The 22,709-nt window shown below is 47.0% G+C and overlaps 2 protein-coding genes across 2 annotated transcripts; both read right to left on the bottom strand.

Annotated features, from left to right (window-relative positions):
• Positions 1-900: 900 nt before the first annotated feature.
• LOC109739744 (uncharacterized) lies at positions 901-4,845 on the bottom strand. The gene is made up of 3 exons (XM_020298801.4): positions 3,544-4,845; positions 2,747-2,822; positions 901-1,877 (listed from the first exon to the last, which is right to left on the bottom strand). The coding sequence occupies exons 1-2, from the start codon at positions 4,826-4,828 to the stop codon at positions 2,758-2,760; spliced, it is 1,350 nt and encodes a 449-aa protein (XP_020154390.1). The 5' UTR covers positions 4,829-4,845; the 3' UTR covers positions 901-1,877; positions 2,747-2,757.
• A 2,056-nt stretch (positions 4,846-6,901) lies between these two features.
• Positions 6,902-11,453, bottom strand: LOC120968232 (uncharacterized). The gene is made up of 3 exons (XM_045232332.2): positions 10,199-11,453; positions 9,462-9,567; positions 6,902-8,574 (listed from the first exon to the last, which is right to left on the bottom strand). The coding sequence occupies exons 1-2, from the start codon at positions 11,451-11,453 to the stop codon at positions 9,497-9,499; spliced, it is 1,326 nt and encodes a 441-aa protein (XP_045088267.2). The 3' UTR covers positions 6,902-8,574; positions 9,462-9,496.
• Positions 11,454-22,709: the final 11,256 nt, after the last annotated feature.

The following is a 22,709-nucleotide window of genomic DNA, read 5'->3' as shown; positions in this document are numbered from 1 at the left end:
TATGATTTATTTCTGGACTAGATTAGTGAAAAAACTGCTAATTATTTCAACAATCCAAAAACCTAATGTTTGTAGGCAATTTTTTATTTATGGCTTTGTAACGAAATATGGAAGGGAGAAAGCCCACAATCTCTACAAGGTGAATGTGAATGATAATCGTGGGCGAGTCGATGCACGACCAAGGGAGGTTCCAGGTGGTGGCCTTGGTGGCTATCTCCGGAGGACACCATGCTGGATTTTGCTTAGAGTGACGAGTGGAGCAGTTGTTTTTTGACAAAGGGTGAATTTTATTGACAACGAGTGGAGCAGTTGTTAAATTAGATCTGCCATCAAGACGATGACTAGAACACCACTCCGTATCTGGGGTGAAAACATGTGATCTGACCTTCACTACTTGGAACCGGCAACGTCAATCTTGGGTTGTCTCCTTGTTGAAGGTGTTATCTTTGTGTTGGTGCTCTAGCCTTGGCTGGTTTGACCTACCCCACTTAAGTGTTTACTCCTTCTTGAAGGCACTCAATGCAAAAGATGGTCACTTAGTCGTAGTTTTTTTAATGTGTTGACCTTTGTTGGTCATTTCATGCACTGTTTTATCATGTGTTTTTGGCTTCATAACATTACCTTTCTTTAATACTCCCGCTGTTCCGTAATTAGTGGATTTTTTTTTGAAAAGTCAAACCTCACAAACTTTGACCAAGTTTGTGAAGAAATTTTTTACATCTAGAATACAAAACATATATCATTAGATTCATCGTAAGACGTAGTTTCATATTTCATATATTTGGTATTGTAGATATAAATAGTTTTCTTTATAAACTTAATCAAAGTTTGCAAAGTTTGAATTTTCAAAAAATCTATACACACTACATTATGAAAAGAGGGGAGTAATATACTGGTTGTGTGCATCCTAAGATGCAAATGTCAAGAGGTATAACATTCTTGTCAGAAAAATAATGATAAGAGAAACACCGAATCCGAAACACATACAGTTGGACTAAACCGTCCCGGATTTGCTACAGCGATGTCCATGCCAGATATGCTACTGTGGTTAGCAATCAGTAGTGGATTTACTACAGTGATGTCCATGCCAGATATGCTACAGTGGTTAGCAGTCAGTAGTTAAACGCGATTCTCGTGTCAGGCAGGAAGATAGCTCAGCGACAATGGTCATCGTTGCCCTTATGATGGAATACATGATGTTTAATTTTACGTGCTTCAAAGAAGCAAAGCACCGTAAATAATTTGTTGACTATATAAGTATGTTGTGAATCGTTCAGGCAATCGGCTCTCTGGTAGCAACAAACTGATAACAAATTAATGCATAGTCTTGCCGTTTTGAATCATAACCTACGTCTGGTTTTATGCCATCATCAGGAAATAATAGATTCATAGGTATCGTGCTATTCACAACAAAATGTTGTGAGCAACAGATGAACTTGATCTACCTAACCATCATGCACGGAAGCCAAAATGACACATTAGAAGTGGAACAAATCGCCGATGCCGCATGGATAACATACACAGATATCCCTAAATAAGCTTTCTCCTAACATAAACATGTCCAAGCAGCAATCTTTCCCTAAGAATGTATCATCTAGCTACCAAACGCAGCATACACAACGTTCGCGTCACATGCTGATTAATTTTGCAAATTTGCTGGAAGGCTCTGCTGTGAACCTATTGCCTAGAAAATTTCGCTGACTTGCCCTCAAAATGGGATACAGTAAGTTGATCACGAAACTCCATCAGGCCAAGACATCTCCAGATTTCCCCCAAAATGAGAGTTCAGTAAGCTACCACCATCAGCTTCCTAATTGATTACCCCACAAAAAAACTTCATAATTGATTATAGAGCAGCATCTGTAGTTTTGAGAAACCTGAAAACAAAAATAAGAAACATTAGGCACATTTGAGTAAACATGTCAACAGAATGAGCGATATGAAAAAATAGCAAAACGAAATTCAGTAAACAGAAACGCTACTATGATCCATCAATGTGCATTTGTAAAACTGAAATAATATAGTGAAATATCAACTGGTCACCTGGATAACACGTTTAGTTTCTATCCAAGGCCTGGATGTAGCATAAAATTAGACCGTGGTCAATTTTAAGAAAGATCAAGCTTCAGTTTCAGGATTTAATCAGCTGGTTATAATATTCAGGAAAAGGGAAGAAAACGGCCACCATGATGACAAGGCTAAATTTCCTTCAGATTCTAATACAGTGATCACCAGATGAACAAGGCTAGGCATCCTTTGTGCCTGATAGTTCAGAAACACTAATACACCTGAAGGCAGTGGCGAATGAACTGGGCAGGCTTTAATAGGCTTGAGCCTGCCCTCCAGCAATGAAAAAAGGAAATTTCATGTTGACACACACGACAACTTTTGGCTGTGTGGCAAGTTGCTGCCAGATGAATATGAACGGAATACAAAGTTCAGGTAGCACCCAATAACTATTCTATGGAGTGAATATGTGTTACTAGTCTTCCCAGAAAGCATTTCTAGCTGAATTAAAGCACCAAACCAGACACTATAAGCAATATGTTGGAAACTACACAGAACCAGTTGAAAATAACTGCAGTAATTGTTTTTTCAGTCCATAAACTGCGTGGATTGAGTAAGAGAACTTGTATCAGAAATGCACCATCCTAAAATTGTGAATGGATCATACAACAATTGATCATTAAAGAAGCATGCATGAGCTAACACAAAGTGGAGAGAGATCATCAGCTGGAATTGGTACCTTCGTCCTTCCTATGGGATGTCTGATCGAACAAGAACATCTGCCAAAGTCTTGTTTTTCTCCGCGTTCTTGTTGCCTGAAAAGATTATTTTGATCAATATACTATAGTTTGAACAGAAGCAGCAACAACACTAATGTTGCAAAATATATAACAGTATATATTCATGTGCATCGCATACAAGAATCAAGATAGCGAAAGATATGATGATTAGAGGAGGTTCTCAAGAATTCGGCACTGAACCAATAAGTGGCGTCACTATAATAATTAGAGGCAGATAGCGATTGAGTAGTGTAGAGGAATTATAAAAAGGGATACACCTCCTTGAGTTACTTTCTCAAACTAAATTATATAGATATGGAAATATGATGTACTAGAACATAGTGTACTGTCAAAGCAACCAGAACCTTGTAAAAATTTCTGTTCAAAAGCTAAATCACTTACACCACCGTGAATATATTTCAAGGAAAACCCTTGATTTGGAAGTTTCAAATCAAAGAAAGGTCCCATTCCATATCGATACTATTGATTACAGCTTACAGAATGATAATATTGGTGGCTAAGAGATCAATGCATTGTTTAAACCCAAGAAAATAAACAGGGACAGAAGTGGGGATAATAATTTGTGCTTTGGATATGATTGATTACAGCTTATGGAATGATATCTTAGTGACTAGTAAGAGACCACTGCATCGCCAACAATCTTAGTCCACTCCATTGCAACTAAAGACAGTATACTCAAACACATAGATAGACATGATTTCATTGCAACTAAAGAGAAATGGGTCACTGTGATCACCTGGAATCGAGCTTGATCCGAGAAATGAGGGGAGCACACATGGCAGAACGAAGCTTGAGATGCACTTGCTTGGATTGACACCACGCCCTAACTCCACAGACTCAACCGGTCTCTTCCAGCGCATGTCCACGCATGCACAGAATCCTTTGCCCACGGGCACAGTGAGGTACAGCAAGTCGGCGCTGAGTGGATCAATAGCAGCAACCAAAGGCGCCGCCTTGGCTTCGGGACAGAGTGTTCTCCACGACACCTGGTGCTCCAGCATCCAGCGGCCACTCTCTTCGTCAAGCGTGAACGATTTGATGCGGAAGGGCTCGTCCTTGGCAACCTCCACAAACCTCAGCCTGCCGTCGCTGACCCCCATGCGCCTGCGCTGGAGGAGCTGTTTCATCTCTGCCTCGCCCTGTTGGTCGGCAAGCATGATGTCTCCCGGCAGCTCGACGGGGCAGAGCTCCGGACGGTCACTGAACGGGTCGACGTTGACGGCGCCCCAGCTCACGTCCACCCACCAGAGCCGCCCCCCGAAGTCCAGCACCTCGTGGTTCATGTGCATCAGGCGCCCGGCCGGCAGCGGGGACGGCAGCAGCAGCTCGTCCCACTCCCCTGTCTCCGAGGAGAGCCGGCGCAGCCGGAAACGCCGCCCCTCGTCGACCACGCTGAGCTGGGCGTACCTCCGGGGCGGCCCGTGCCCGCCGTCGGCCTGGGTGAGGAGGCCCGTGGGGGCGGTGAAGGCGTCCTCCGCGCCGTCGAAGTCCGGGAGGCGGGCCAGCTCGCCGGTGACGGGGTTGCAGACGAAGCGCGCGAGCCTCATGGGGTCGCAGCAGGAGGAGTGCGCGTACGCCTGGTCGAGGACCTCGAACGGGGCCGGGGACGGGACCTGGTGCTGGAAGATGCTGGCGGCGCTGGCGCGGTTCCTGAAGGTGCCGAGCAGGAGGAGGCCGTGGCCACTCGCGGCGAGCACGCCGCTGCCGAAGACGTTGATGAGGTTGTGTCCGGAGCCCGCCGGCTGGGGGGAGCCCTGCTCGCGGGCCGGGGCGGCGAAGCTGAAGAAGTTGACGGGCGGCCGGCCGTCGGCGCTGGCCGCGTCCCGGAGCGGGTCCAGGCCGAAGGCGTGCCTGGGGACGGAGACGCGGGAGGCGAGCGGGGGCGGGGCGAGCGCGACGGACGCGCGCCGCGCGGCCGCGGACTCCTCCGCCGTGGAGACCCGGTAGATCATCGCCCAGGCGGGGCGCGACGCGGCGGTGGAGAGGGAGCGGCGGAGGGGGGCGGAGAGGCGGCGGAGCATCTCGCCGGAGGAGTCGGCGGTGGTGGATTTGGTGGTGGTAGGCTGGTAGGGGTGGCTAGCAGCCTAGCAAGCGAAAGGGGAGAGGGTTTTGGAAGGGGACCGGAGAAGCAGAGGAAGCTCGGACTGGTTGGTTCACATAGACTTGGTTCACGCAGCTATGCCACAAGGCTTTTCCATTTGCGTTGCGTGGACCCCACCTGTCAGGTGGGTCGAACTGAACACCACGCCTTGTCTATCCGAACGTTATGGAACGGTTATTCTTGACCTCTCGGACCAAATCAAACATATTTGGACCTGGCTAGTGGGCGCACGGGCGCTCGTAGACGCCCTCCAGCGCATCGTTGTATATGGCATGTACTTATACGTGCCGCTGGAAAAGGAAATTATTAGCATTTACATGCAGGGACATGCGTCTGACACATGACATGGAAATCAATAATTAATGCGTTCACACTAGGCAACGGCAGTAGGTACATGCTAATCCATTTTTACATTAAATGTCGTTTCACAAAATTGAAAAAGTTATAACTTTTGAATGGATCCTCGGAATTGCAATCCGTTTTCACGGTTAGGTTTCTTACGACGAGATCTTCAAAACTAGATCGCATATGGATATGTTTCCATGAATATATTTTTAGAGCAACTTTGAAACTAGATGAGGCAACTTGAGTGTTAAATAGAAGCAAGTTGTCTTGCACAATGTGTACTAGTGAATTTACCTAGCAAGTACTTCGTAGATAATTTAGAAACTTTGGTAGACAACTTTTCATCATATATAAGCAACTGAGCATCGTCGGTGGAAGATTTGGCAGAGGAAAAAAAAAGCAACTACCCTAGCAAAACCAAGCAATTGTGGTAGCAAAAACCAAGCAATTGTGGTAGCAAAACCAAGCAACTCCCGTAGCATCAATTTTAGGCAGAGGAAAAATGTATGAGCAACTTGAATAGCCTTTTATGGACAAATATTCGATCTACTCTTCCCTCTCATCCACCTTCTTGTATGTTGTAGCAGAAGACCAAAGCAACTCAATTACAAAGAAACGCAAAAAGTGAGAAATTGTTCTAGCAGAAACAAGCAGAGGTCCCTAGCATTACTATTTAGATTGTCTATTTTACGCAGAAAAACATATGACACAAAATGCAAAACTGTTCTAGCAAAAAAAAACAAGCAACTTCCCTAGCAAAAAGAAGCAATTGTCCTAGCAAAATGAAGCAACTCCCCTAGCATCTACTTTAGGAAAAATGTATGAGCAACTTGAATAGCCAAATATTCGATCTACTCCCCCCCCCCCTCTCGTCCACCTTCCCGTATGTTGTAGCAGAAGACCAAAGCAACTCAATTACAAAGAAAAGCAAAAAGTGAGAAATTGTTCTATCACAAACAAGCAGATGTCCCTAGCATTACTGCTTAGATTGTCTATTTTACGCAGAAAAAACAAATGAGCAAGTTGAGTTGTTTTGTTCATCTAGCATCAGACTTGCTCATGTTTAACACTAAAATTGCTTCATCTAGCATCAAAGTTGCTTTTGAAAAAAAATTCATCAAAACATATTCATATGAGATCTAGTTTTGAAGAGCTCGTCACGAGAAACCCAGCGGTGAAAACGGTTCTGCATTCTGACACTCGGTTCAAAAGTTGTAGCTTTTTGAAAAAATGAAACAGAATAAATAGATGACGTCGGCACATGCATCCGCATGGGTATTCTTTACACTACCTACTGGATAACGCGTTTGTTCCGGACATCGACCTACTTTTTTTCGTCTAGCGCGTGCGCTCGCAGCGTCCAAATAGCGCAGCTGCGCGTTTAAGTATTTAGGAACATATTTAGTTTTTCAAAAACAAAAGAACGAACACATATTTGTTCATCATGGTAGTTCAACAATCTTCTATGCCTCTTTGGGGAAGGGGCAAGGCTTTCAAGTGGAAGCCATGTTTTGCTACCAAGCACAGTTGACATGAGCATGACTAGGGTGGGCACGACGGCAATGCTAGAACCGTTACAGGGATGGCACCACAACAACAACGGCGGATTCTACGGTAGACCATGGTGTTGACCAGGAGCCCGGTTTCTCCTTTTTTCTGCTACCGCCAAGCTAAAATCTTGTGCCATGGCTCCGTTGTTGCGACCATGACGACAACCAGGGAGTGAAAAGGTTCGTTCCTTCACTAGCCACGAGGTGCGGCGGGTAGGAAGGAGACGCCAGTGACCTAGGCCATTGGTTTTTGTCGATGGGGATGTTAGAATAATTTGAGGCACACGTGGCTCTACAGAAGGGGAGGGGATTTTGGAATCAAATCAGAGAAGCAGAGTAGGTTGTGGGCTTTGGATTAGTTGTTGTCACTTTCACGTGGACTTGGTTGGTGCAAGTCAGCAACAAGGTTTTTCCAATGTGCTCGCATGAACCCCGCCTGTCGGTGCGATGGTATATTGGTGGAACTGAACAATGCATCTTGTCTATCTGAAGGATAGAGTTTTGGAGCATTCTAGAGAACCAAACACATTTGTTTAAGATAAACTAATTAAAACCTTAGATTCGTACTAGAGCCACGATGATTTGTGAACACATATTTTGTTTTCTTTCCTTTTAAACTAGAAGAGAGAACTCGTCTTTGTTTATCATGGTAGTTGAACAATCTTCCATGCCTATCCGAGGAAGTGATCAAAGTTTTCAAGTGGAATACATGGTTTGGTACTGAGCATGGTTGACAAGAACACAATGAATAGGAGCTGCTTGCACAGTTACAAAGGCAACAACTCTAGGTCTAAGGGCATGCACAATGATTGTTAAGACAGTTTGTTATAAGCCTGCCACGTGATCTAAAAAACAATAAAAAGTATACACAATGTGTTACTTATTAGTCTTATATGTAATAATTAGATCCAAAATGCATTGTCAGAGATATTGTCGCTAAGAGATCATTTTCTAATTAAGAAAAGACAAACATTTTCGTATCATTTATCTTGCGTGTCAAACATAAGATAGCATCGTTAGACACACCCTGAAGTGTCTCCCTGCCGGCGGCGACACCTCCTTGGCTCCATAAGCGGATATTGCAGTTGGCCTGGCTGGGGAAGAAACTAACCTCAGTACATGTTCTGCGACTCGGTTCACCCACAGATCAGATCACAAAGATGCACGCCTCATACAGTGTTAGCTCACTACTAGTACACATGCCCTGGTACTTCTACTAGCTACAATAAACAGAAAATCAGCAGCTTCAAGATTACAAGAACCGGCACAAATATTGGACAATATAGATGTAAAACAAAGGAATGTTGGCTAGATTCGTTATTCATGCAGTTCAGTTCAGTGCATCTAAGTATATCTAGAGAAGTTAATTCACTGCAACCATTCTAAAAGAGTTCATACTGCGAAGCCGTCCTCTAGTGGCAAATACTAGCGGATTCGCTTTTCCACGCCTTCTTAATTAACAGTAGCAATAGATCGACTGAAACTTAATGTACTAGCAAGTAGAAACAACTAAGCATATCCATCATTGAACACTTACTAGTACCAAAAGGATGTCTTGCAACCAAAACTACAGGCTTAGCTGAGGAGCACTTATACTAGGATATGTTCTAGTATATGAACTTAAGGTCTGAACCAGCAACTCCCAGATTCTGCACAAAACAGGTTCATGAGCAAACTCTGAAAACACCCAAACTTATACAGATTTCCTGCAAAATGAGTGCCCCGCAAACTGCCACCATCAGCTACTACTTCATTGTTAGCCTTAAGAAACCTGAAAATAATAAATAAATAAACATTAGATGCATTTGAACATAAACATATAAACAAAACAAGTGGCAGATAAAAAAGAAGAGGAAAGAAAACAGAGTAAGCAGAAATGCTACTATAGTCCATGTACATATGTCCCTTTTAGAATGAAATGAATAGGGAGCTGTCATTTTGATTTGCAGGAGAGATACAGAGCGTATGAAATAGCAAGTTTCAGTGTCAAGATTCGATCAATTGGTTATAACATTTCAGGAAAAGGAAAAGGCGATGGTTATTGGGCATTTAAGTGGAAGGCTAGGCATTCTTCAGATTATATAAACGACATATGGGCCAGTTTGCAGTTAAGCACTTGATATGTTAATCATGCACTCCTTTAGATAATGAAACAAGTTCAGGAAACACTAACTCTCCTGGATGAAACGTCCATCCATGCTAAAAGACATAGATAGTTTTTAGCAGCACTTTGTGGTGCTGCCAGAAGACTGTATTACAGGAAGAACAAGTTCAATCAGCATTCTACAGAAACATCTGCCATGATTAAATATTTGAGCATGTGTATGATAAAACAATAAATGACAACACTTGGCATAGACACACGGAAATATGATTCTCTTTAGCTAGTGCGCATGCGAAACATATTACTACTGCCATAAAACATGAACTAGAACTTAACAAGGACATGCTGATATTAGGCAACGCCGCAACAGTATATACTAGTGGTAAATTAGCAAAAGGTACACAAGATTGCTCTTCGAAATCATGAACTTCATGGATTAACTAAGAGATATATGTAAGAATAAAACAAACTGCTAAACATATGAATGGATGTCATATAACCAATGATGGATCAATATACATATATAGAAGCATGAGCAGACAGAGATATAGTACCCAGAGATACATTGACTGGTAACTTGGCACACTTTTCATTTTGTGTGGTGTCTATCTGAACGAACTAGAACATCTGCCAAAGTCTTGCTTCCTGTGTTGTCCTTGCCTGAAAACAAACTCCTTTGATCAAGATACATGAACTTGAACAAATAGTAACACAATTCAGAATATACTTGCAGGATATGTCTATGCATTGTATATAGGAATTAATCCCAAATTCCCAAGTGATAAAAATTGAAACCTATATCTTCCAGTTGTTACAAGACATGGATAAAAATAATTTCAAGTGATAGTCATTCTCTAGTTATGTAGAGAGAAAATTGTAGCCATTATCCAGCAACACTAATCGTCTTTGGTACATGGTATTCCTTGACCGCAACTTATGTTACGACGTCAGACAAATGCATCGCAATTTCTCATACATCGGTTTCAGATAAGTGCATCACAATTTCCCATACATATAACTAATTCACAATCACAGCATATTTGCAAAGGGAAAAAACAACAAAAATCTCTCTTCAGAATTTCTGTTCCCCATCCGAGTAGTTATCAAAACATATACTACAGTTATATAGACAGCGACTTTACTCGACAATCCCACATTATGATCAACAAATCCTACTCTTGGAACACTTGCAGACAGATTCATTGAAATAAGATCACAGTGAAAAGAACTCATATGCAATGCACCCATTATGTAAGCATGTGTTCCTGGCTAGCTTAGTGGTAGTAATTACCTCTGGCAGAGATCCAGCTCGATTCAAGCCATGGTGGAAGCACGCATGGTACACACAAACTGGCGCCGTTGTGCAGAGAGCTCCCAATCACCTCCTCCTTGCTCATGTCCACGCCGATGCTGTGCATGCCGACCGTCAGGTAGATGACATTGCCGTTCAGTGGGTCAAGAGCGCCAATTTGTGGCGTTGTCTTCTCCGGCAAGGGCAGCCACGGGTGGTCACCATCCGCCCAGAGCCGGCTGAGCACCACGCGGCGCTCCAGCGTCCAGCCGCTGCCCTCGTCGTCCAGCGTCCAGGAGCTGAGCACGAACGGCTCCCGCTGCCACACCTCGGCGTAGCGCAATCTTCCATCACTGACCCCCATGCGTCGGTACCTGCCCAGAGCGCATCTTGACATGGCCTCCGCTCCCTCCAGGTCAAGCAGCCCTGGCACTCGCTCTGGGCGTTCAGGCATCACGCTGCCCCTCGGCAGCTCGACAAAGCAGGGCTCCGGCCGGTCGCTGAACGGGTCAGCCGAGATGGCGCCCCAGGTCAGGTCAACCCACCACAGCCGGCCGCCGAGAGGAAACGCCTCTTGGTCACGCCTGCCCGACTCCGAGTAAAACCGCCGGCAGAGCGGGAGTTGGCACCGCGCGGTGACCGCTATGTCCCACTTGCCCGTGTCCGAGAGAAAGCGGGGCATCTTGTTCCCTTGCAGCTCGGCGACGGCGAGCCTGTCGGCGGGGCCGTGCCCGCGACCGGCTTGGGTGAGGACGCCCATGTGAGGGCCGCACACGAGCCGCCTCGGGCCGACGTCGATGACCGGGAGGCGGGTCAATTGTCCGGTGAGAGGGTTGCAGAGGAACCGCGTGGTGGCTGGGTCGTGCTCGGGGTCGAGGCCGGTGGCCCGGCGCACATGATTGGCGCCCTGCGTGGCGAGGATGGGAGCCGTGGCGCGGGCATCGTAGACGGTGATAAGGAGGAGGCCGTCGGCGCTGGCGGAGCACACGCGGCCGACGAGGAGTTGCATGACGTCGCTGTCGGGGTCGGGGCCGGCGCTGGTGTCGACCAGGAGCGCCGGGACGGTGAGGGCGGAGAAGCGCGGGGGCTCGACAATGCGCACGGACGCGCCGAGTGCTGCCGACTCGGTGGCCGTTGTCGCCTGGTCGACCAAGATCCAGGGAGGGCGGGAGGAGGCGGCCGTGGAGGTGGAGAGGGAGCGGCTTAGGCGGCCGGACACGGCGGCGGGGAGGCCTAGGAGGCGCCGCAGCGACATGGTGGAGAGAGAGAGAGAGAGAGCACAATGATTTCCGATGGTAAAGGGGCCTCGGTTCACGTGGACTCGGTGCACACAGTTGGGAGAGATATGGGGCTGGTGGTGGCAGCCATGGATGGAAGCTGCGTGGGGTTGTTCCACTGCGTGCTCACGTTAGAGTTCTTTCAGGCCCACCGGTCGGTGACGCCGGTCTACATGGACCTGGTCTATGCGTATATGGCTTTGGACCGCGTTGCCCCATTGGCTGCGCAGCCTGCGCTGAGCACACGTCATCATTTTTCCCGCCAAAATTTCCTGCGCTAGCAGGAGGTACCGCTCAAAAAAAAAAAAAAAAAAACAGGAGGTGGCTTTAAGGTCTATTATACGGTTGTCCGCTAGAAGCCTAGAACCGGAAGTGTGCCCAATCATATTCCACCGTCCCGATTCCGATCCAACACACTCAAAACATAAGTTGGTAGTCCCAAAAATAAAAATCAACAGGAGAGATTCAGCCTGTGAATTTTCAGAAACTTCAGTGGGCGAGGATGGTGAGTCTGGTGAAGAACATGGGATCGTCAAGGTGGAAATATGTGTGTGGTGACGACGCCCTTGACTTGTCCAGGTTCATGAACTAGATGAGGCCTCATGGGTGAAAGATCATGGATGTCGCCTAGAGGAGGAGGATGAATAGACGCTTTAAAATAATTACGGTTTAGGCTTTAACAAATGCGAAATAAAACTAACGTTTAATTTGTCAAGCACAAAACCTAAAACAAACTAGTCTCACCTTTGTGCACCAACAACTTATACTAAGTCAAAAGAATGTTGCAGAGAAGACAAACTGCTCAAACAAAAAAGCACTTAATAGTAAAACAAACTAACATGTCACATACAAAAGTAAAAGCAAGGTAGCATATGACACGTCGAAGGAAAACCAAAACATAACAAGTGCGAGAGAGTGGAAAGGAATGCATCATAGTCTTCGCAGAGGATAACATAGAGGGAGTAAGAACTTCACAATACAAAGTACGACAGTAAATTCAGAGCGAGGAAGTAGGACCCAAAGGCTTGGTGAAGACAATGATTTGTTCACCTAGTTCAAGTTGTTGGCATAGCTCTACGTCTGGTTGGAAAGACTGAGATTTAACTCGGAAGACAAAGTCTTCGCCCTATTCTCCTTTAGCTACGGTCAACTATGACTACGCCAATCACTCATGGTAAATCTTCAAGACCTTCACAGACTTGTTCTTTAGGCAGTCCACAATTACTCTTAGATGTTGTCACTGCCGAGAATAATTTAGTTATTATATTTGCCTATTATTATTTGTGCATCATCATGAAGTCATCATCATTGCAGCGTTAGCACGTCGCCTTCATGTCAGATTATCCGGATGTTTTTTTATTAAACTTATAGGCCTATTTTGTTTTTCGTTGTTCTTTGGAAAGGTGAATAGTACTCTTGAAATTTTTCCTTTCTGCTCGGAGACCAACCAGACACTTGCACGTGGCCACGAGACACTAATTGAAATTATTTTATAAATGTAAAATAAATATTATTGAAATTAGTTAGAAGGTTGCGTGTGATCTTGTTATGTTATATTTCAGCTGCACGTCGAATCTCGTCCAATTCGGGGTCTGTTTGCTACACGAACATTTGAATATGCGAGGCGTAGTACCGTTTAAATAATAAATGCTTTTTGAAAGAAAAAATTGCTGTCAGGCCAACCACTTTCCCTCTTTTTTGTAAGCCCAAGAGCCTCTAAAATTGCAATCGGCCCAACCACTTCCCTCTTTTCTCTAAGCCCAAGAGCCTCTAAAATCAGCCCAAAAACCCTCCTACCCCCTCTATTTAAGAGGTAGCCAAACCCTACAAAAAATGGACAAACCCTAGCCTCCTACCCCCTCTATTTAAGGTAGCCACCCCCTACAAGAAATGGACAAACCCTAGCCTCCTACCCCCTCTATATAAGTAGCCAAACCCCTACAAAAAATGGAAAAACCCTAGCCTCCTAACCCTAATCCCCAACCCTAGCGGCCACCAGGTCGTCTCCCACCTTAGGATCTCCCCAACGAGATGAAACCCTAATCCAGTCCAGCCCCCACTGGGCAGCACCCAATGCCCTAGTTCACCCCCAGCAACCTCCCACCAGCGCCGCAACCCGCCTGGCACGAGGAGGCCCCTTAATGCCCATTTAGCACCCAGAAGTAGCCCGTAGCCGCGCAACCCGCTTGGTTCCCAGTCGCCAGGAGAGGAGCTCCTGACCGCTGTCCGGCAGCGATGACGAGCAGCCTCTACCCTCCCTCCTCCCTCCTTCCCCTTTCTCTTTTTCACCTCCCTACCTCGCTAAGGACCGCCGTCGCACGCTCCTGTAGGTCAAGCGGAGATCCATGGAGGGCCAACCGCCGCGTCCTTCGAGTTCGACCCAACGTTGATCTACTACACGCCGTTGTTGGCCACCCAAGATGTTCGACGCCGCCCTCCCCGTCTCCCCATCGTCCAACGCCGGTAGCGGTCCCGCCTATGCATGTCCTCGGGGTCTGCTCTCGTTTGGCGGAGTCGTGTCGCCACCGGCTTCGTCCTCCTTTGCAGAGGTCAGTTTGTTGTTGGCGTCCTCTTGATCGGATATCGATAATAGGTCTGCCATGTTGATGTTGCAGTATGAAATTGTTTTGTCGAGGAAACAGTCCTCTGGCGTGTGGTCGATATGGCAGTTGTCGCAAACCATGGCGACGAACTATACATTTTTCTGCAGTTGTTGATGAAGCATGTGCCGATAAGTAGCCCCACGTTCCTTAATCCAAACGAGAAGGGCTTGTCAAGGCCGAATGGGGAGGTCGCTGATATCGGAACCTCATCACATGTTTCGTGCCGAATATGTGGTAGGCACAGTCGGAGATCACCGCAAGCGTTTGTGATGAAAGCGATGTTGCCGATGTAGATGGTTTGTGCGGGGCGAGTCGGCGGGTTGATGTTGACCCGGACTGCCCCATCAGTGATGAACATGAAGGAGCCAAAGGTCGGGCTCTCACCCGGTGAAAGGCTGACTGAAGTAGAAAAAGATCTGATCCAAGACCGGTCTCCAGCCGGCTTCGTGCTACTTCTTGAGCTTGCGTTGGTTTTTCCCTTGAAGAGAAAAGGGTGATGCGGCAAAGTAGAGATAAGAGCATCTCCAGTCGTTGGCCCCCCAGGCGGCGATTTTACGTGCCCCCTGGGGGCGAGCCGGCGCTAAAATCGGCGGGGGGGGGGGGGGGGGGGGGGCGAGCGCGTTCCCAGCCGCTCGCCCCAGGGTCGCCCCAGACGCATTTTTTTAGTTTAAAAAAATCTGAATTCGGCAAAGTTCGGCTAAAATTTGGCAAACTTGACATTCATATTCAACATGTTCGGCGTTTATATAGATTATTAAAAAAACATCTACAGGGTGAAGAAGTCGATGAGCGCGGTGAAGTTGCCGACGTTGCCGTCGTCCTCGTCAGCGTCATCGTCCGCCTTCTCCTTCTTGATGGCGCGGCCGCCCCTGCTGGACCCCTGCCCGGCGTCTCCATGGCGGACCGGCGGCGGCGGCGTGTCATCGTCGTCGTCACTGTCGTCGAGGACGACGATGCCTCCCATGGAGACGAGCTTCAAACCGCGTGAAGGCGGCGCACTGGCGCTCCATCTCTGTGTGCGCCCAGTCGTCGCGCGCCCATTTGAGGGCCGCTTCGTCGTCGAGCTCCTCCTCCTTGACGCCGCCGGCGAGCCCGGGCTCCGTCTTCACGACGGGGAGCCCTGGCTCCGGCTTGACGGAGGCGAGCCCCGGCTCCGTCTTTGGCTTGACGAAGCGCGGAGGAGCTGAGGAGGAGGCGTGCCGGCCGCCCTCGTTGATGAAGATGCCAGCGCTGCGGGTGCGTCGGCCGAGCGGCGTCTCCATGACGGGCTCGGCCTTGACGCCGAGGAGCTCCGGCGAGCCGTAAGAGTGGGAGGAGGAGCGGGAGGAGGAGGAAGAGTGGGAGGAGGAGGAGGAGCCGGCGAACCTCCTGGGCACCCATGGCCCGGCGCTCCGGCGGGGGGTCGGGACGGCCGCCACGGTAGGGTATGCCAGCGGCGGGTTATTGCCGCCCTCAAGGTATTCCATCACCTCGTGCAGGGTGCGGCCGGGGACGCCCCAACAGACGCGGCGGTCGTCGCTGTTCTTGAGGCCGCCGACCACCGACGCCCCGTTCGTGGATGCCAGCCGCTGCGCCTGCCGCCGCTGGAAATAGTCCGCCCACGCCGTGTGGTTGTCGGCGGCGTACTGGGGGAAGGCGCGCTGCTCCTCCGTCAGGGACGACCGCACGCGGTCGACCTCGGCGGTGAAGAGGCCGGGGCGCGCGTCGACGTCAGGCACCGGGGGGTGGGGACGCCACCGTTGCTGAGCTCCACCCCGTCGGCCCGGTGCGCATGTACGGCATCGCCAGGATGTTGGCCTTGAAGAGAAGCCATGCCTCGCCCTCCTGGAGCGAGCGGCGGCCGAAGCCGTTGGCCGCCGCGGCATCGTCGGGAAAGCGTTCGGCCATGGAAAGGGGAAGGGGAAGGGGAGGAAGGGGAGAGCGGCAGAGCTCAACGGCGAACGGGAGGGACGACGGCTGGTTTGGGCTCGGCGGACTCGGGCTGGTGTGGCCAGCGGCGAGGGGAAGCCTCTGGTTTTATAGCCCAGGTCGTGTGAACGCATGGCGGAAGGGGAGGCGTCGCCGCGCCTGCCAGCCCGTGACGCGCCGCCCGTGAGGAATCAATGGCAAGGCTGACCGGCGGCAGCCTTGCCATTGATTCCCCGTGGGAAACCGAGGCGTTCTAGGGAAGACGAGGCGCGTGCCGCTGACTCGGCGTGCCCGCCGCGCTTTCGCGCCAAAACCCTCGCCCCGGCGTCCCCGAGCGCCCCCAGCACGCCGGGTTCGACCTGGGGCCGCCGGCGCCGATTTCGGCCCAAGCCGACGAAAGACAGGCTCCGGGAGCGCGATTGGGCTGATTTTTGTGCGCCGGCGTGGCAAAAATGCCTGGGGAGGGCCTGTTGGGGGCGCGGCTGGAGATGCTCTAAGTATTTCCCTCAGTTAAGAACCAAGGTATCAATCCAGTAGGAGATACACGCAAGTCTCCAATCTATGCACCTGCACAAACAAACAAACACTTACACCCAACGCCATAAAAGGGGTTGTCAATCCCTTCACGGTAACTTGCAAAGGTGAGATCTAATAGAGATAGATATAAAAGATTACTAAAACGTAAAACAAAATAAAAGTAAATAAATTGCAGCAAGGTATTTTTGGTTTATAAATCTGAAAATATATGATGGAAAATAGACCCGGGGGCCATAGGTTTCACTAGAGGCTTCTCTCTTGAAGGAAAATAATACGGTGGGTGAACAAATTATTGTCGAGCAATTGATACAAAAGCGCAAACTTATGACGATATCCAAGGCAATGATTATGAATATAGGCATCACGTCCGTGTCAAGTAGACTGAAACGATTCTGACTACTACTATTACTCCACAAATCGACCGCTATCCAGCATGCACCTAGAGTATTAAGTTCATAAGAACGGAGTAATGCCTTAAGCAAGATGACATGTAGAGGGATAAACTCAAGCAATATGATGAAAACCCCATCTTTTTACCCTTGAGGGCAACAATACAGTGCCTGATACGTCTCCAACGTATCTATAATTTTTGATTATTCCATGCTGTTATATTATCATTCTTGGATGTTTTATAATCATTTTATATCATTTTTTGGTACAAACCTATTGACATAGTGCCAAGTGCCAGTTGCTGTTTTCTGCATGTTTTTTACATCGCAGGAAATCAATACCAAACGGAGTCCAAATGCAGCGAAACTTTTATGGATTTTTTTTGGACCAGAAGACATCCAGTGGGCCGGAGAAGCACCTGGGGGTGCTTTGAGGGGAGCACAACCCACCAGGGCGCGCCCAGGTGGGTTGTGCCCACCTCGGGTGCCACACCTACCTAGCAGTAGCGTGTGTTCAACCAGCACTACTGCTAAAATTTCCTGTATTTTTATTTTCTTTTGCGTATTGGCATTGTATTTGTATAGGTTTTATACATTAGTCTCATCCTATAATTTTATGATCATGATGAGTTATTATATCAGTGGGTGAAAGAGACGTGGTTAGATCATGTAGTCTGATCATATGATTTTATGATCATGATTGGTAGTACTTTGGATCTGCACCATGATGCCTCCACTTGGATCTAACCACGTCTCTTTCACCCACTGATATAATAACTCATCATGCTCATAATGATATAACAATTCAGCATCATCATCATCATAATAACTCATCATCATTATCATAAGAACAAGTCATACTCATCATCATAATAGGCATCTAACAACTCATCATTATAGCACATCACTCATCAGCATAATCATAATAACAACTCCTTCTCACATGATCATGAGTACTAGCTAGCTAGGATCTGCTACCCTCTCTAAGGTAAAATAGCATAAAATAGGATAGCTCCCGACTCTCCATTATGGAGAATGGACATTATCCTATCTCCAATTCGTGGGCTTCACACCATCTTGCCTCCAAGTAGCTCCCTGTGATTATTCATAACTTTTTTCCATTCTTTGATTGTGAGGTCTTCATCTCTTTTAGAAATCATGTATGCACAATGGAGAACCGTAGGCAGACTTGGCCGTAAACTCATAATATCACTGTGACCTTTCGTATGCATCATATGAGGCACATAATCCTTCGGGATTTTCTATTGAAGAGCATAATAATAACGTAGTAAGCATAGTTTAGCTTTAATCAGAAGGATGCAGTAGTGTCATAATAGTAAAAAATCTTACCATGCCATTTCCATGGATGTTTCCGTAGTTCAACACGTGGACTAGTGGCACGTATTGACCATAATGTGGAGGAATTTCATAATTATTATTGAAAGTCTCAACATCAATAATAAATAAGACAAGATGATCTTTCTCCTCATAAGTTAGTTCAAAGCCATCAGTGTAGTAGGTTTTGTATACTATCTTTCGCACATTTCTTGAAGAATGGAAATAAGTTGTCAATGAAAATGTGCCGTCAATGATTTTTTAAATAAACAATATAAATTACTTAACACATTTATTTGACAAGCCCACAAAGAGGTGGAATTGGAAGTGTGTCCACATCCACCCAAATGTTGATATTATCGTCAATTTCATCTTCGAGTTGAATATCGAAGGTTATTTTCATATCCTCCTTAAATTCAAGGCCTTGAAAATTCCTCTAGAAGTAGCTTAACCAGAAAAGTGAAACCATGCTTTGTCCTAAGGTGAGCTCTCTTCGTCTCTGTTCTCTCCCTATCTCCGAAACCCAGCTGTTCCAAGACATACGGTCTTGCATGGCATGGGATGAACTATTCGAATTGTAAAAAATGGAAATTACACGTTGAAGCCAAAAATCACAAGTCTTGCTTAATTATGGAAAAATACTTGTCGTTGTTACGTACCGTAAAAACGTCGAGAGTCTCCTTCAGCATGATGGTGAAGCACCTACCATTTTGCAGATGAGGCATCCTATCGCACATACCCCATGCGTCTTCGTAGTAGTCGTACTCAGGGGTCATATCGTCATCAGACATTTCCTGTGTTCACAAGTCAAAGATTACAAATCAATGGCAAACAACATGAACTCAACACACAGATCATTAATATTCATCACGGGTTGACTGTCGGTCTGTCGAGACTTTTGTTGAAAACTCTTATCTCACGTGGTGTATATGGTGGGCACTCCCTCTCTGATATATTCGACCATCGATGATGGTCGCTCCTCCGTTCATCCCCAAGTGCATTACACGAAAATGTCTAGCACACGGGAACGAAGGAGAAGCGACCCCCACGATAACAGTCGGGATTCTTCCTCTCTGACATTTGCGACCGTCGGTGGTGGTAGATCATCCTTTCATTCCAACGTGCATTACACCAAAATGTCTAGCACCTTGGAATGAAGAAGAAGCTACCCCACTACAACAGTCGGGATTATTTGTCCTCTCTCATATATGGTGGACACCCCCTCACTGATTTTTTGACCATCGGTGATGGTCGCTCTTCTCTTCCTTCCCGTACATTACCAAAAGGTCGTCTATCATGAGAAGGAAGAGGAAGAGCGACCCCCATGACAATAGTCGTCATTCTTCTTCTTTCATATATGGTGGACACTCTCCCTCACTGATATTTTGACTGTCATGTAAGGAGCCCCGACAGACTTAAAGTCAACCCAAAATGTCCTTTAATTCTCTTTCCGATAAATCCAAGGCACTCAATATTTCCTACATTCTAGCACAAGTCATGCTAAAATTCACGGAAAAATCCGGCATGACCTTTGCTAAGGACATATATATCGAGCGCCTGAAATTTGCCGGAACAAAAATGAATCAACATTCCGGTAAAACATAGGCCATTCGGAGGTGTTCCCTGCAAACAATAAAAGCGAAGATAACACATACACTTGTAGTAGACATATCCATCATATCATATTTCCAAAATATCAATGTGTGACAACACTAGTACTAGACAACACTATTCCATGTATCACATGTCCAAATAGACAACCTTTACTCACTAGATGTCTGTCGAGATGCGGGTGTCGTCAGTCATCTTCTCGGCGTCGTCGAGCGGCTCGGCGGTGATCTACCCTGCACCACATGAGCACTCAACATTCCTCTCCATGTAGAACTAGCAAATGCGAAAATGTGATTCCAACTCAAAATTGTGATTTTGTTTTAATTTCCTTCCCACCATTTTTTCAACTTCTATATCGTATCACAAGAGAGCGAGAAATTGTAATGCCTATTCTCCCATGTTTCAAAATCATTCAAAGGACCTACTATAGTCAACTATTGTTGCTCCTTTCTAATGTCAAAAATACTAGCTTCAATTTTTCTTAAAAAAATACTAGCTTCACATTTTCATGTCAAAAGAATACTAGCTTCACATTTTTATTTCAAAAAATAATAACTTCACATTTTGAAAGCTACTTATCTACTACTACTGCATCTATGAAAACCTATAAAAACATGCATATAGCAGGACCATTTAGAAATTCATTTCCATTTAGACCTACAACTCGAAGAAATGCTAGAACTTATAAAAAAATCTATGGGGACCATTTAGAAGCTCATTTCCATTTAGACCAACGTAGTGGGTTTAGCAGTAGCGCTAGTCCACGACACGCGCTGCTACTTTGGCCAGCCCGTGCGGACACAACGGGGCCAACATAGTAGTAGCGCTGGAACCGGCGTCCCGCGCTACTGCTAAATCGCACCTGCAGCGCCGGTTCGAGGCCCGCGCTACTGCTAAATAGTAGTAGCGCGGCCCATTATCCCCGCGCTACTGTTAACCCTCTACCTATAAGGTATTTCCTAGTAGTGCGCGTTGATCCCACATCTCCTAGCGCCTCCCTCGCGTCACCGAGACCACCAACGCTGCCAACTTGCTCTTCCATGTGTTCCTTGCCCCAAATGTCATGGGGGGGAGAGGGGGGAGTACGAGAGAGAGGGGAGGGGGAGAGGGATCGAGAGGTCAATTTGGGGGCCTTTTTTGCCATGTCAGCATGAAGCGTTCAAAACCAGCGCGAGTCAACACCAATCGGTCAAAACCGAGAGGAGGCATGAGTCAACACCAATCGGTCAAAATTGAGAGGAGGCATGAAACTTGTCCGGTTTCAATATTTGGGGGTGCAAGTTGTCCGGTATAGTAGTTGAGGGACGAAATCTAGACTCCATGAAGAGTTGAGGGACGAAAAGCATACTTTATCTTAAAATAATTTTCACGTGTTTCCAAAGAATGTACATGATATCTTTTAAAATGTTTATACAATGTAAAAAATGTTCATATTTTTTTTAAATTAGTGCCACTAAAAATGTATGCTACACTAAAAATCATGTTTCAAAAAATTGTTCGTGAAATTTTCTAAAAATGTTTATATGATGTAAAAAATATATTTGCATAGTTTAAAAAGTTTCATGTCATTCAAAAATTGTTATAGTGTGTATTTGATCTTTTTAACACTTATTCAAAGCATATATTTGAAAAATATTAATCACGTACTATTTGACACATGTTAGTGTGCATAAATTTTTTTTTTCCGGTGTACATGAAAAATGTACAACGGTCTGCTGAAACAATTAGACATGGAGTATTAAGAAGAAAGAAAAAAAAGAAAGGGAAAAGGAAAATAAAAACGGAAAAGAAAATAGGAAATCGCCGATTTGGCCCACTTAGCCCTATCTGGCCCAGCAACCCACGGTAGAAGGCGTTAGGGTAGGAATCGCACCGGATCTCCTCCCTCTTCAGTCTTCCTTGCGCCGCCACCAGTATAAAACAGCGCTCCTCCCCAAGCATCCCCAATTCTTCGCCAACAAAATATCGATCTTGTTCTTGGCTGCGTGGTTGAGAGCTGATAGTCTCCATTCCAGAAATTGTCGGGTTCAATTGGATCCCAACCCCACTCCTCAGGTACTCGGTGAATCTCTGATGATAATCTCCGTGTCTGTACTGTACATGGTTCTTTGATATTACCAAGAGAAGAAACGAGAATCATCATCACAAACATTCAACGAGTTCCTTGTTCTTTCTTCTGATTATCAGGAGGTCCGCCCGCCATCGCCATGGGCAGCCGGTTTGTGAATCTGTTGGCCATGAGCTGCAACGGCGGCCCCAAACACTTCAGCCTTCACTGCTTGAACCCGGCAAACTTATTTCGCCCAGCCCGGTCACGGCCAGCGGTTCGAGCAGTTCATCGACGGCCAGCGGACGCCCCGCTGCCTCCGCCGTCCCTGTCATTCGACTGGCCCTGCAGGAAGGGCGAACAGGCGTGGATGAATTTCATGGCTTTCGACCCCGGCCGGGAAAACCTCCTCGCCGTGGACCAAATCGGCAGGAGCTTCTTGTACAACCACGACTCGCGCTTGCTCCGCACTAGGATGCCCAAGATGCGCAAGCCCATTATCGACCCCATCTCCGTTGCCGTGGGCGACAGCCTATACGTCATGAGCGGCAACCCTGGCCGGCTGCCCGATCGGGACTGCTTCCAGGCTCTCCTCCACACCCGCCTGCCTGCTAGCTACGCCCAAGACTGGTGCTGGTATTCCCTCCAGCCACCGCCTTTCTTTGCCGCCGACGACGACGGGGTGGATCGATCCAGCTGCCGCGATGCCCCAATGCCCTTTGAAATCAGTGCCTACGCCGTGGTTGACGATTCACAGATCTGGATATCCACATCTGGCGCCGGCACATACTCGTATGACATCGC

The sequence above is a fragment of the Aegilops tauschii genome, chromosome 1 (assembly GCF_002575655.3).
Source record: "Aegilops tauschii subsp. strangulata cultivar AL8/78 chromosome 1, Aet v6.0, whole genome shotgun sequence".
NCBI classification, from domain to species: Eukaryota; Viridiplantae; Streptophyta; class Magnoliopsida; order Poales; family Poaceae; genus Aegilops; species Aegilops tauschii.
The sequence above is the reverse complement of the archived record's forward strand: the minus strand, read 5'-3'. Positions and strand labels throughout refer to the sequence as shown.